This window comes from Scyliorhinus canicula, chromosome 21, assembly GCF_902713615.1.
Source record: "Scyliorhinus canicula chromosome 21, sScyCan1.1, whole genome shotgun sequence".
NCBI lineage: Eukaryota > Metazoa > Chordata > Chondrichthyes > Carcharhiniformes > Scyliorhinidae > Scyliorhinus > Scyliorhinus canicula.
In genome coordinates, this window is record NC_052166.1 from 60836117 (window position 1) to 60849895 (window position 13779).

General features: G+C 49.8%; 1 protein-coding gene across 17 annotated transcripts in view; it reads left to right on the forward strand.

Moving 5' to 3' along the window:
* The first annotated feature begins 2873 nt into the window (after positions 1-2873).
* Positions 2874-13779, forward strand: part of LOC119955849 (dynamin-1) — a 263367-nt gene continuing 252461 nt past the window's right edge. For 11 of the 17 annotated variants that reach the window (XM_038782469.1, XM_038782474.1, XM_038782486.1 and 8 more), the window contains exon 1: positions 2874-3250. In XM_038782469.1, coding sequence (XP_038638397.1) covers positions 3090-3250 — 161 coding nt within the window. In that variant the 5' untranslated portion in view covers positions 2874-3089. The remainder of the gene's footprint in view (positions 3251-13779) is intronic. The other 6 variants (XM_038782468.1, XM_038782473.1, XM_038782478.1 and 3 more) reach the window with 2 other exon arrangements.

The following is a 13779-nucleotide window of genomic DNA, read 5'->3' on the forward strand; positions in this document are numbered from 1 at the left end:
ACAAGGGCACCAACATGATACATTCTATATAATATCGTACAATGGTCCATCGGTGGAGTCCACATGGGCAACAGCGTGATACAGTGTAATACAGTGGTGAATGGTTAGTACAATACGTTCACCGCAACAGGCTTGGCACAATTCCTCTCCCCTACTGGGTCAGCAAGACAAGCGATCTCTTTGCAGCCAAAGATCAGTAAGCCATGCCAACGTTAGTGCATGCACTGTCTTTGTTTAATCAAAATTTAAAGTACTTGGTCAGAAAAACAATTTGTAAGATATATGATGGGATGTCAGACTGCAGCAAATCACTTGTCCTGTGCCACCCACAGAACAAGTCAGAACCCGTCAGAACTCTGGAGCTTCCTACCAAGCAGTGCATTCCCCACACAGACGGTAACAGTCTCACCACCATCTTCTCAACTGCAAACACTGTACAGTGCGTCTAAAGCTGATAATCATGTAATATAATTGTCGGCCTTAGTTCTGTTGGTATTTCTAAATTGTAACCACTGCCAAAAAAATCATTGCATGATAGGCAGAGAGTAACAACTGACCGAATAGTGCTGAGAACGCCAGGTACACGCCCGAGTGGAGGTCACAAATATGGGCTGCACCCGAATCAATATTATCCAATCTCATTAAATCCAGGGGAGCAGTCAAAGGATCATAAAATAACCCAGAACAGGAGGAGGCCTCTCGGCCTATCATGCCTGTGTCAGGTCGTTGGGAAAGCTACCCAATTTGCCCCACTCCGCGCCTTTCCCCAAAGTCCTGCAAATGAATTCCCTCCAAATATTGATCCAATTCCCTTTTGAAAGATACAACTGAAACTGCTTCCACCATCCTTCAGGTCACAGGAGGATTCTCCACCTTAAACAGTCACTCCCTCCACCACTGGCATGCAGCAGCAGCAGCGACGCCCTGCAGCCATGGTTCCCTCAACAGTGCCTTTCCAACCCACAACCTAGAAGGCCAAGGGCACCACACCCATGGGAACGTCACCACTGGCAAGTTCCCCTCCAAGTCACACACCACCCTGACTGGGAAATATATCGACATTCCTTCACTGTCGCTGGGTCAAAATCCAGGAATTCCCTCCTCTGTTGCGGGCGTTCCTACACCACTTGGACTCGCAGCAGTTCAAGAGGGCGACTCCTCACCATCTTCTCAAGGGATGGGCAATTCGAGAGGGGCAATAAATGCAAGCAAGTGTTCCGAACCTGGTTAATTAGGATAGTGTATCCCATTTACATCCCAATAATCAGACCAGGCTCTGGTGGATTCCAGACAATATAGAAATCATTTTAAAATGAGTGACGATATCTTTTAATTTGCATTGCAGCGATTGTATCCTGTAGGTGCCCATAGAATTTGCAGTGCAGAAGGAGGCCATTCGGCCCATCGGGTCTGCCCCAGTCCTTGGAAAATGCACCCCACTTGAGCCCACATCTCCACCCTATCCCCATAATCCAGTAACCTCTCCTAACCTTTTTGTACACTAAGGGACAATTTAGCATGGCCAATCCACCTAACCTGCACATCTTTGCACTGTGGGAGGAAACCGGAGCACCCAGAGGAAACCCACGCAGACATGGGGAGAACATGCAGACTCCACACAGTGAGCCAAGCCGGGAAGTGAATCCGGGACCCTGGAGCTGTGATGCAACAGTGCTAACCACTGTGCTATCCATGGCCAGGGATATATCCCTGGCCATTGCAATTTCCAGTTTCAAATACTTAGGGGTACACATCTCCAAAAATCTGTCCTGTTCCACCCACGTCAACGCTATCATCAAGAAAGCACAATAGTGTCGATACTTCCTCAGGAAACTAAGGAAATTCGGCACGTCCACATTAACTCTCACCAATTTTTACAGATGCACCATAGAAAGCATCCTATCTGGCTGCATCACAGCCTGGTATGGCAACTGCTCGGCCCAAGACCGCAAGAAACTTCAGAGTCGTGAACACTGCCCATTTCATCACACGCATCTGCCTCCCATCCATTGACTCCATCTACACCTCCTGCTGCCTGGGGAAAGCGGGCAGCATAATCAAAGACCCCTCCTACCCGGCTTACTCACTCTTCCAACTACACCCATCGGGCAGGAGATACAAAAGTCTGAGACCACGCACGAACAGATTCAAAAACAACTTCTTCCCCGCTGTTACCAGACTCCTAAATGACCCTCTTACGGACTGACCGCATTAACACTACACCCCTGTATGCTTCATCCGATACCAGTGCTTATGTAGTTACATTGTGTACCTTCTGTTGCCCGATTATGTATTTTATTTTATTTCCTTTTCTTTTCATGTACTTAATGAGCTGTTGAGCTGCTCGCAGAAAAATAATTTCACTGTATCTCGGTACATGTGATAATAAACAAAAATCCAAAATCCAAGCTGCTTCCTCTGGGCAAGCTGAACGCCCGGGACAACAGAGGGCGCCCAATCAGCCCAAGGCAGGCCAGCAGCGCGGGTTCAATTCCCGTATCAGCCTCCCCGAACAGGCGCCAGAATGTGGTGACTGGGGGCTTTTCACAGTAACTTCATTTGAAGCCTACTTGTGACAATAAGCGATTTTCATTTCATTTCATTGCAATGGGGAATGAAGCCAGTCTGCAAGCAGGGGCTCAGGCAGCCTGCTGCAGAGGGAGGCGGGCGCCAGGGGGCGCGGGGGAGGGGCTGGCGCGCGGTGCGCTCTGGGAGTTGTAGTCCGCCACCCCGCCTACACGTCGACGTCGCCGCGGCGGGGACTACAACTCCCGGCGGGCGCCGCGCTCAGAAGTGGGAGGCGCCTGCGCACTGAGCGCACCTGGCCGGTCCCTTTAAATCATCCCGCGTTCGGCGCGGCGCAGCGCAGGGGCGGGCGCGGAAAAGAGCGCAGCGCGGAGCGGGGAGGAGAGGCTGCTGCTCCCGGCTGCCTAGAGCGGAGCGGAGACACACCACTGCACCCAGCCCGAGCTAATGCGCACCTTCTGCAGGTTGAGCCGGGCTCCTGTTTGTTAAGAGCAGAGTTTATCCCCGCGGGTTCGGATCCCGCCGCCGCCGCCTCTCTGAGCCCCGCCGCCGGTGTTTGAAGGATGGGGAACCGCGGGATGGAGGAGCTCATCCCTCTGGTCAATCGGATGCAGGACGCTTTCGCTCAGATCGGGCAGAACGCCAACCTGGACCTGCCCCAGATCGGGGTGGTGGGCGGCCAGAGCGCCGGCAAGAGCTCGGTGCTGGAGAATTTCGTCGGCAAGTGAGTCCCGCTCCCGGTCCCCCTCCCGGCTCCCGCTCCCGGTCCCCCTCCCGGCTCCCCTCTCCCCGGTCCCCCTCCCGGTCCCCCTCCCGGCTCCCCTCTCCCCGGTCCCCCTCCCCGCTCCCCCTTCCCCGGTCCCCCTCCCCGGTCCCCGCTCCCATTGTCAGATCGGTGATTACCGGGGGGGGGGGGGGGGGGGGGAGTGGGGATGTGTCTGTTTGATCCGACAGCAGCGCTCAGATACACAGAGACACTGTCACACAGACTGTCACACAGACACTGTCACACAGAGACACACACAGACTGACACACAGAGATACACACACAGACTGTCACACAGAGAGACACACACAGACTGTCACACAGAGCCACACACACAGACTGTCACACAGAGACACACACAGACTGACACACAGAGATACACAAACAGACTGTCACACAGAGATACACACACAGACTGACACACAAACACACACACATACTGACACAGAGACACACACAGACTGACACACAAACACACACACATACTGACACACAGAGATACACACACAGACTGACACACAAACACACACACATACACAGACTGACACAGAGACACACACAGACTGACATAGAGATACACACACTGACACATCGCACCCACAGACTGACATAGAGATACACACACAGACACACCCACAGGCTGACACAGACACACACACACAGACTGACATAGAGACACACACTGACACAGAGACACACACACAGACTGACATAGAGATACACACAGACTGACACAGACCCAGAGGCACACACACAGACACACACACACACACAGACTGACACAGAGACAACACACACAGACTGACAGAGACAACACACACACACAGACCCAGAGACACACACAGACTGATACAGAGAGACCCAGACACACACACACACTGACACAGAGACACACACACACAGACTGACACAGAGACACGCACACACACACTGACACAGAGACACACACACACAGTCTGACACAGATAGACTGACAGACACACACACACACTGACACAGAGACACACACACAGACTGATACAGAGAGACCCAGACACACACACAGACTGACACAGAGACACACACACACACTGACACAGAGAGACACACAGACAGACTGACAGACACACACACACACACAGACCCAGAGAGACACAGACTGACACAGAGACACACACACTGACACAGAGACACACACAGACAGTGACACGCAGACACACACCCACGCAGACACTGAGACGCACACAGACACAATCACCCACACACAGTATGCATTGCATCCCAATTCCTTGCTGCCCTAATCTTCTTGCCTGCAGTTGGATAAATGAGATTTAAAATCCCTGATGTGTTCGGGCAGCGAATTACTGCGATCAGGCCGCCTGACACCGAGTCAGCAGCTTTAATCTGCCGCGTATCACTGGTGTCCTTTGCAAAACAATATATATTCTGGGAGGTGTACATCTGAAATCTTGTAGAAAATCATTCTATTCCCCTCCTATGTGTGTATATATTATAAACCCCCCTATATGTGTATATACACCCCCACCCTCACATACACACATAACCTGGGATGCTGTTTAAAGGGGGACATTTCTAGGTGTCAATATCTGCCCGGTTCCATTCCGGCTGCTTCATTCACTGACCTTGGGGCTGCTGCTTCCTCCATCGCCGAGAAAGAGCAGCTTCCTCGGTCAGCATGGGGGCCATATCTAGGTCGTCCATGCATCAAATATTCCCGCAAATGACACCGCACCCACCACCGTGTGTGTGTGTGTGTGTGTCTCTGTCTGTTTGTCTGTCTGCGTGTGTGTCTGTGTGTGTGTGTGTCTCTCTCTCTATGTCTGTGTGTGTGTGTGTATCTCTGTGTGTCTCTGTCTGTCTGTGTGTGTGTGTGTGTGTCTGTCTGCGTGTGTGTCTGTCTGTGTGTGTATCTCTGTGTGTGTCTCTGTTTGTTTGTGTGTGTGTCTGTGTGTCTCTGTCTGTGTGTGTCTGTCTGTCTGCGTGTGTGTCTGTCTGTGTGTGTGTGTCTGTGTGTTGGGGGGGGGGGGGGGGGGTGGTTGGAGAGGATTGTGTCTGATCTAAACCCAAAAATATAAAAAACAACACCTTCAATCCCCGCTTCAGCACCTACAGCCTCTTGTACCACTGGGGCGCGATGACAGCTCGGAGCAGCTTCAAAATATTTTACCGCAGACGAGTCGCGCATTAAACAGATTTTATTATCCCCCCCCCCCCCCCCCCCCCCGAGGGTTCGCCGCCGGTGGCGTTTCCAAATAAACTGCCAGCGATTAAATAATTATTGACCATCTTCGCCACCGCACCGTTTGCAGGTGACTTATTTTGGGGGTGGTTGTGGAAATATAAATATCCATATGATTGAAAAATAACATCGACAATCAGACATTGTCACCGTGGCAACATGGAGTGCCACACATGATTGCAGTGATTTAGATGTTAGAAAATAGCCCCGCACCCCCTCCCCAACACGATTCCGGATGTTCAGTTGCTACATGTTCGACCTCGTTGTGAAATTGATGATGTTTCCGTGATTGGGATGTGAAACTGCACCGTTTTGTCCCGGGGATTTGCTTGAGGATTGAGGGTCATTTCTGTACTGCCGTGATTTTGCAAAAATATTTGATATTTTTCAACATATTGCTGTTGCTTTCATTGTGGCTGTCAGCGCCCCCCCCCCCCCCCCCCCCCCCCCAAATCCCGGGATTTTTGACAGCCCCTTCATCCATGTGAAGGAATTATTCCCAATTGCCCCTGTTTTTTCATAGATTATCATAGAATTTACAGTGCAGAAGGAGGCCATTCGGCCCATCGAGTCTACACCGGCTCTTGAAAAGAGCACCCTACCCAAGATCAACACCTCCATCCTATCCCCATAACCCCACCCAACACTAAGGGCAATTTTGGACACTAAGGGCAATTTATCATGGCCAATCCACCTAACCTGCACATCTTTGGACTGTGGGAGGAAACCGGAGCAGCCGGAGGAAACCCACGCACACATGGGGAGGATGTGCAGACTCCGCCCAGACAGTGACCCAAGCTGGAATCGAACCTGGGACCCTGGAGCTGTGAAGCAATTATGCTAACCACTATGCTACCGTGCTGCCCCTGTTATGAGCAGCAGATCCAGACTGACACCGGTGCAGTGCTGGGGGAGCGCCGCACTGTCGGTAGGCGACATGAGATAGCAGACCGAGCGCTTGTCTCTTCTCCAAGATGATATATTTTTGGGCAGAGGAGCCCTGGCTGCTGTCCTGCACAATGTTTAACCCTCTAACCACGTCATTTGGGTGGGTGGGGGAACCAGGAACACACATACACACTGATCTGGGCAGCATCTTATTGCTGTCTCTAGGAGCTTGTTTGTGCAAATTGGTTGCTATGTCTCCAACATTATAACAGTGACCAGAGGAGGCCATTTGGCCCGTCTTGTCCATTCCGCCATTCATTGAGATCATGACTGATTTGATTTGATCCACTTTCCCACCTATATTCTCAGAACAGTTGATTCCCTTACTGGAAAAAAAAATCTATCCGCGTACAGATTTGTGATGCAGAGAGCAAGGTCAGCAGCGTGGGTTCAATTCCCGTGCAGGCTGAGGGTCGTCATGAAAGCCTCGCCTTCTCAACCTTGCTCTTCGCCTGAGGTGTGGCGATACTCGGGTTAAATCATCACCAGTCAGCTCTGACCCCTCAAAAGGGAATTCCGCCTATGGTCATCTGGGACTATGGTGGATTCACTTAACGACCCAACCGCTACAGCTCTCTGCGGGAAAGAATTCCACAGATTCACTAAGGATAAATGGGCGACCCCATACTCTGGTACTTCATTACCTGTGAAATGTTTTGGAACATCCAGAGATTGTGAAAGGTGCTATATAAATGCAAATTTCTTCTTTTGCCTTTCTCGCTGTTAGGGAATAGTTCCGGGCCCTGGGAATTGCTTCACTAATTTAGCATCATGGAATCACTACAGTGCAGAAGGAGGCCATTTGGCCCATTGATTCTACACCGACCCTCAGAAATGGTACCCCACCGAGGATCAGGCCCCCAGTAACCCCACCTCAGTGCACTGCTGACAGACAGGGTGGCGCAGTGCTGCCACACTGCTGCCTCACAGCGCTAGGGGCCCGGGTTTGATTCAAGCCTTGGGTGGCTTCTGTGCAGAGTCTGCATTTCCTCCGGGTGCTCCACAGTACAAAGTGGACCTGGAAGGAGTGCTCTTTCGAATAGTCAGTGCAGACTGGCTAGGCTGCTGGCCTCTTACTGCACTGAAGGGATTCTATGACTGTAAGACATAGGAGCAGAACTGGGCCAGTTGCCCCATCGAGTCTAATCTGCCATCTACGAGCTCATGACAGATCTGACATCTGCCACCACTCCCACTGGTGCTGCCTATGTTTGACATCTGGCCTCTGATTGGACAGTAACTCACAGGGGCGGGGCTTCCGAAGAGGCAGAGGGACTTAGTATCTGTGCGCACACAAGACACAGCAAAGCAAATTTGCTGTGGAACACTTATTCCGGGCAAGAGCTTGGAAAACCCCGAAGTGTATCAGGGGGTTCATCATAACTTTTAATAGATTTCGGTTATGTGGAGCACAAGGGCCTACTTTACAGACGTGATGCACCCATTTCTTAAAGGTACTGTCACATGACACCCTGTGTGATGTAACTCTCATTCCCATACTGTCATGGGGAAAGATGCCAAAGTTGGGAATTTGAAACAAAGACAATAACCTTCATTTATATAGTAGCCTTTTAAAGATGTGAAACATCCCAAGGTGCTTCACAGGTATGTCTTTCTTGCCTCTAGATTTGACTATTCCAATGCACTCCTGGCCGACATCCCATTCTACCCCCTGGCCGACATCCCATTCTACCCCCTGGCCGACATCCCATTCTACCCCCTGGCCGACATCCCATTCTACCCTCTGTACCCTTAAGGTGAGCCAAACTCTGGGACCCTTGGCCATATTGAAATACCACTACTCTTCATAATTTTGAGAGGTTATTCACCCATTATCCCCTGTGCCCAATGATCCACACTGGCCTTCAGTGAAGCAACGACTCGATTTAAAAATTCTCAACCTTGGTGTTAGATTTCACTGTGAATATGCCCCTCCCTCCCTCCACTCCCGCAACCCGCTGAGATATCTGTGCCCCCTCCCATTCTGCTCTCTTCCACAGGCTGCATTTTGTCAGCTTCACCATTGGTCGCCGTGTGTTCAGCTGCCTAAACTCTCGCATTCCTTCCCTTGACGTCTGGCTTTCCCTCTTCAAAAGGCTCTTTAAAATCAAACTCTTTGACCAGGCTTTTGGTCAGCTGCCCAGGTGTGGCATGGCCCCTTGTGTTGTTGGATGGTGCTCATGTGAGGCACCTTGGGATTTTATACTATGTTTTTAAAAAAATATTTTTATTGGGGTTTTGAGACTTCATATCATACATTACACATGACTAAATCAAAACATGTATCTACAAGAATTTACCGCGAATGTAGTAAGTGCTGGGCCATCAGTGGCCTATGGTGTGCCCACTTGTTTTTTTGGGGCCGATAGTTGGCTGTACTTCCCTGAGTGAAAGCAGATATATAGTTATGGGTGGGGGGAGGGGGGGGCTGTCCCTGTTTGGGTGCCCTCAGTGGTTGACTGTTACTGTTGTGTTTCTGTGGGTGTCACAGTGGTTAGCACTGCTGCCTCATGGCGCCGAGGACCTGGGTTCAACCCCGGCCCCAGGTCATTGTCCGTGTCGAGTTTGCACATTCTCCCTGTGTGCATGGGTTTTGCCCCCACAACCCAAAGATGTGCAGGGTAGGTGGATTGGCTGCACTAAATTGCCTCTTAATTGGGAAAAAAATAATTGGGTATTTTAAAAAACTAAGCAGAATTTTTGACTATTTTTAAGGCAGAGATGGATAGATTCTTGATTAGCAAGGGGGTGAAAGGTTGGGGGTGAAAGGTTATCGGGGGTGGGCAGGAATGTGGGGTTGAAGTTACAATCAGGTCAGCCAAGATCTTATTGAATGGCGGAGCTGGTTCGAGGGGCCGATTGGCCCATTCCTGCTCCTTGTTAGCATCTCTTTAACGAGTACAGAGGTGCAGGGTGACTAACTCTATCACTTTGCTTTGGCGGTTCCATGTACAGGAAATGTTTTTGTTAGACTGGAAGTGAGGCCCAATATCTAGGTTAAAGATATTACTCTTGTATTCCAACCAGCAGCACTAGTTCCTATGACAGATAAGGCAGTGAGCCAGCTGCGATGCTCTAGGTGGGCACATTGAGTAAGGGGGGAAGGCCAGTACTTTGTTTTTTAATGTATTTTATTACAAACATGTATCAAAGCAGGTTACAAGAAATAAACACCCTGGGAAATAGACCTCTCAGCAATCAACTATACAGTATGTACAGATCTTTCCTCTTTTGCACCCCCTCCCCTCCCCCGCAACGAACAGCCCCTCAAACACGGTCACAAACATCCCCCACCTTTTCTCAAACCGCCCTGCAGAGTCCCTAAACTCATACTTTATCTTCTCTAACCGCAGGAAGCCGTACAGGTCACCCAACCGAGCCGCCGCCGGGTGGCGATGCCAACCGCCACTCCAGTAAAATTCGCCGCCATGCAATCAGAGAGGCGATGGCCAAGACATCGGCCTTCCTCCTCTCCATGAGCTCCAGCTTCTCTGAAACCCCAAATTTCACCACCATAGGGTCCGGGTCCACCTCCTCCTCCACTATCCTGGCTAAGACCGCGAACACTCCCACCCAGAATCTTCCCAATTTTTCCCAACCCCAGAACATGTGTGTGTGATTGGCTGCACCCCCCCCCCCAAACACCTCTCACACTAGAACATAGAACATAGAACATAGAACGATACAGCGCAGTACAGGCCCTTCGGCCCTCGATGTTGCACCGACATGGAAAAAAAAAACTAAAGGCCATCTAACCTACACTATGCCCTTATCATCCATATGCTTATCCAATAAATTTTTAAATGCCCTCAATGTTGGCGAGTTCACTACTGTTGCAGGTAGGGCATTCCACGGCCTCACCACTCTTTGCGTAAAAAACCCACCTCTGACCTCTGTCCTATATCTATTACCCCTCAATTTAAGGCTATGTCCCCTCGTGCTAGCCACCTCCATCCGCGGGAGAAGGCTCTCGCTGTCCACCCTATCTAACCCTCTGATCATTTTGTATGCCTCTATTAAGTCACCTCTTAACCTTCTTCTCTCTAACGAAAACAACCTCAAGTCCATCAGCCTTTCCTCATAAGATTTTCCCTCCATACCAGGCAACATCCTGGTAAATCTCCTCTGCACCCGTTCCAAAGCTTCCACGTCCTTCCTATAATGAGGCGACCAGAACTGTACGCAATACTCCAAATGCGGCCGTACCAGAGTTTGGTACAGCTGCATCATGACCTCATGGCTCCGGAACTCAATCCCTCTACCAATAAAGGCCAACACACCATAGGCCTTCTTCACAACCCTATCAACCTGGGTGGCAACTTTCAGGGATCTATGTACATGGACACCGAGATCCCTCTGCTCATCCACACTACCAAGAATTTTACCATTAGCCAAATATTCCGCATTCCTGTTATTCTTTCCAAAGTGAATCACCTCACACTTCTCCACATTAAACTCCATTTGCCACCTCTCAGCCCAGCTCTGCAGCTTATCTATGTCCCTCTGTAACCTGCAACATCCTTCCGCACTGTCTACAACTCCACCGACTTTAGTGTCGTCTGCAAATTTACTCACCCATCCTTCTGCGCCCTCCTCTAGGTCATTTATAAAAATGACAAACAGCAACGGCCCCAGAACAGATCCTTGTGGTACGCCACTCGTAACTGAACTCCATTCTGAACATTTCCCATCAACTACCACTCTCTGTCTTCTTTCAACTAGCCAATTTCTGATCCACATCTCTAAATCACCCTCAATCCCCAGCCTCCGTATTTTCTGCAATAGCCGACCGTGGGGAACCTTATCAAACGCTTTACTGAAATCCATATACACCACATCAACTGCTCTACCCTCGTCTACCTGTTCAGTCACCTTCTCAAAGAACTCGATAAGGTTTGTGAGGCATGACCTACCCTTCACAAAACCATGCTGACTATCCCTAATCATATTATTCCTATCTAGATGATTATAAATCGTATCTTTTATAATCCTCTCCAAGACTTTACCCACCACAGACGTTAGGCTCACCGGCCTATAGTTACCGGGGTTATCTCTACTCCCCTTCTTGAACAAAGGGACCACATTTGCTATCCTCCAGTCCTCTGGCACTATTCCTGTAGCCAATGATGACCTAAAAATCAAAGCCAAAGGCTCAGCAATCTCTTCCCTGGCTTCCCAGAGAATCCTAGGATAAATCCCATCCGGCCCCGGGGACTTATCTATTTTCACCTTGTCCAGAATTGCCAACACTTCTTCCCTACGCACCTCAATGCCATCTATTCTAATAGCCTGGGTCTCAGCATTCTCCTCCACAATATTATCTTTTTCTTGAGTGAATACTGATGAAAAGTATTCATTTAGTATCTCGCTTATCTCCTCAGCCTCCACACACAACTTCCCACCACTGTCCTTGACTGGCCCTACTCTTACCCTAGTCATTCTTTTATTCCTGACATACCTATAGAAAGCTTTTGGGTTTTCCTTGATCCTACCTGCCAAAGACTTCTCATGTCCCCTCCTTGCTCGTCTCAGCTCTCTCTTTAGATCCTTCCTCGCTTCCTTGTAACTATCAAGCGCCCCAACTGAAACTTCACGCCTCATCTTCACATAGGCCTCCTTCTTCCTCTTAACAAGAGATTCCACTTCTTTGGTAAACCACGGTTCCCTCGCTCGACCCCTTCCTCCCTGCCTGACTGGTACGTACTTATCAAGAACATGCAATAGCTGTTCCTTGAACAAGCTCCACATATCCAGTGTGACCAACCCTTGCAGCCTACTTCTCCAACCAACACATCCTAAGTCATGTCTAATGGCATCATAATTGCCCTTCCCCCAGCTATAACTCTTGCCCTGCGGGGTATACTTATCCCTTTCCATCACTAACGTAAAGGTCACCGAATTGTGGTCACTGTCTCCAAAGTGTTCACCTACCTCCAGATCTAACACCTGGCCTGGTTCATTACCCAAAACCAAATCCAAAGTGGCCTCACCTCTTGTTGGCCTGTCAACATATTGTGTCAGAAAACCCTCCTGCACACATTGTACAAAGAACGACCCATCCAATGTACTCGAACTATATCTTTTCCAGTCAATATTAGGAAAGTTAAAGTCTCCCATAACAACTACCCTGTTACTTTCGCTCTTTTCCAGAATCATCTTCGCCATCCTTTCCTCTACATCTCTAGAACTATTAGGTGGCCTATAGAAAACTCCCAACAGGGTGACCTCTCCTTTCCTGTTTCTAACCTCAGCCCATACTACCTCGGAAGAAGAGTCCCCATCTTGCATCCTTTCTACCACCGTAATACTGTCCTTGACTAGCAGCGCCACACCTCCCCCTCTTTTGCCCCCTTCTCTGACCTTACTAAAGCACCTAAACCCCGGAACCTGCAACAACCATTCCTGTCCCTGCTCTATCCATGTCTCTGAAATGGCCACAACATCGAAGTCCCAGGTACCAACCCATGCTGCCAGTTCCCCTACCTTATTTCGTATACTCCTGGCATTGAAATAGACACACTTCAAACCACAGACCTGAACACTGCCGCCCTCCTGCGAAGTCAAAACTGTGCTCCTGACCTCTCTACTCTCAATCTCTCGCACCCCAAAACTACAATCCAGGTTCCCATGCCCCTGCTGAATTAGTTTAAACCCCCCCAAATCTGCTAACCCCTGAAAGAACCCAGTCAGGGACCCGGTGGCTGGTTGGTTTCTGCCCCAGAAAGGGCCAATGACGTGTTGAGACCTTTTATCAGGGGTTGTATGGGTCTGAACCTCCAGAGGAGGATGCATCAATGAAGCAATTTATGGATGGGTTCCCAGAGGTGGAGCAGGAGAGGAGTCAGAAGTTTGAGATGCCAATAGGGCTGGAGGAGATTGAGCTGTATTCAATCAATGCAGACGGGCAAAGCTACGGGTCTGGACATTGAATTTTACAAACCATTTACGGGTCAATTGATCCCACTTCTGTTTAATTATTCCTTGTCCCGGGGAGTGCTGCCGGCTACATTGGCACAGGTGTCGATCTCCTTGATCCCGAAGAAGGGCAAGGATCCCAGGGAACGTGGGTCGTACCGGCCTATCTTGTTGTTAAATGCCGAAGCTAAGTTGTTGGCTAAAGGTTTGGTAGCGTGTTTGGAGCCGTGCCTACCAGCGGTGATCTCGGAGGAGCAGACTGGATTTGTTAAGGGCTGTCAGTTGTCGGCCACCATTAGGAGATTGTTGAATGTTGTGTTGTCGCCCTCTCTAGGGGCTGAGCCAGAGGTGATTATTTCAATGGACGTGGAGAAGGAGTTTGATA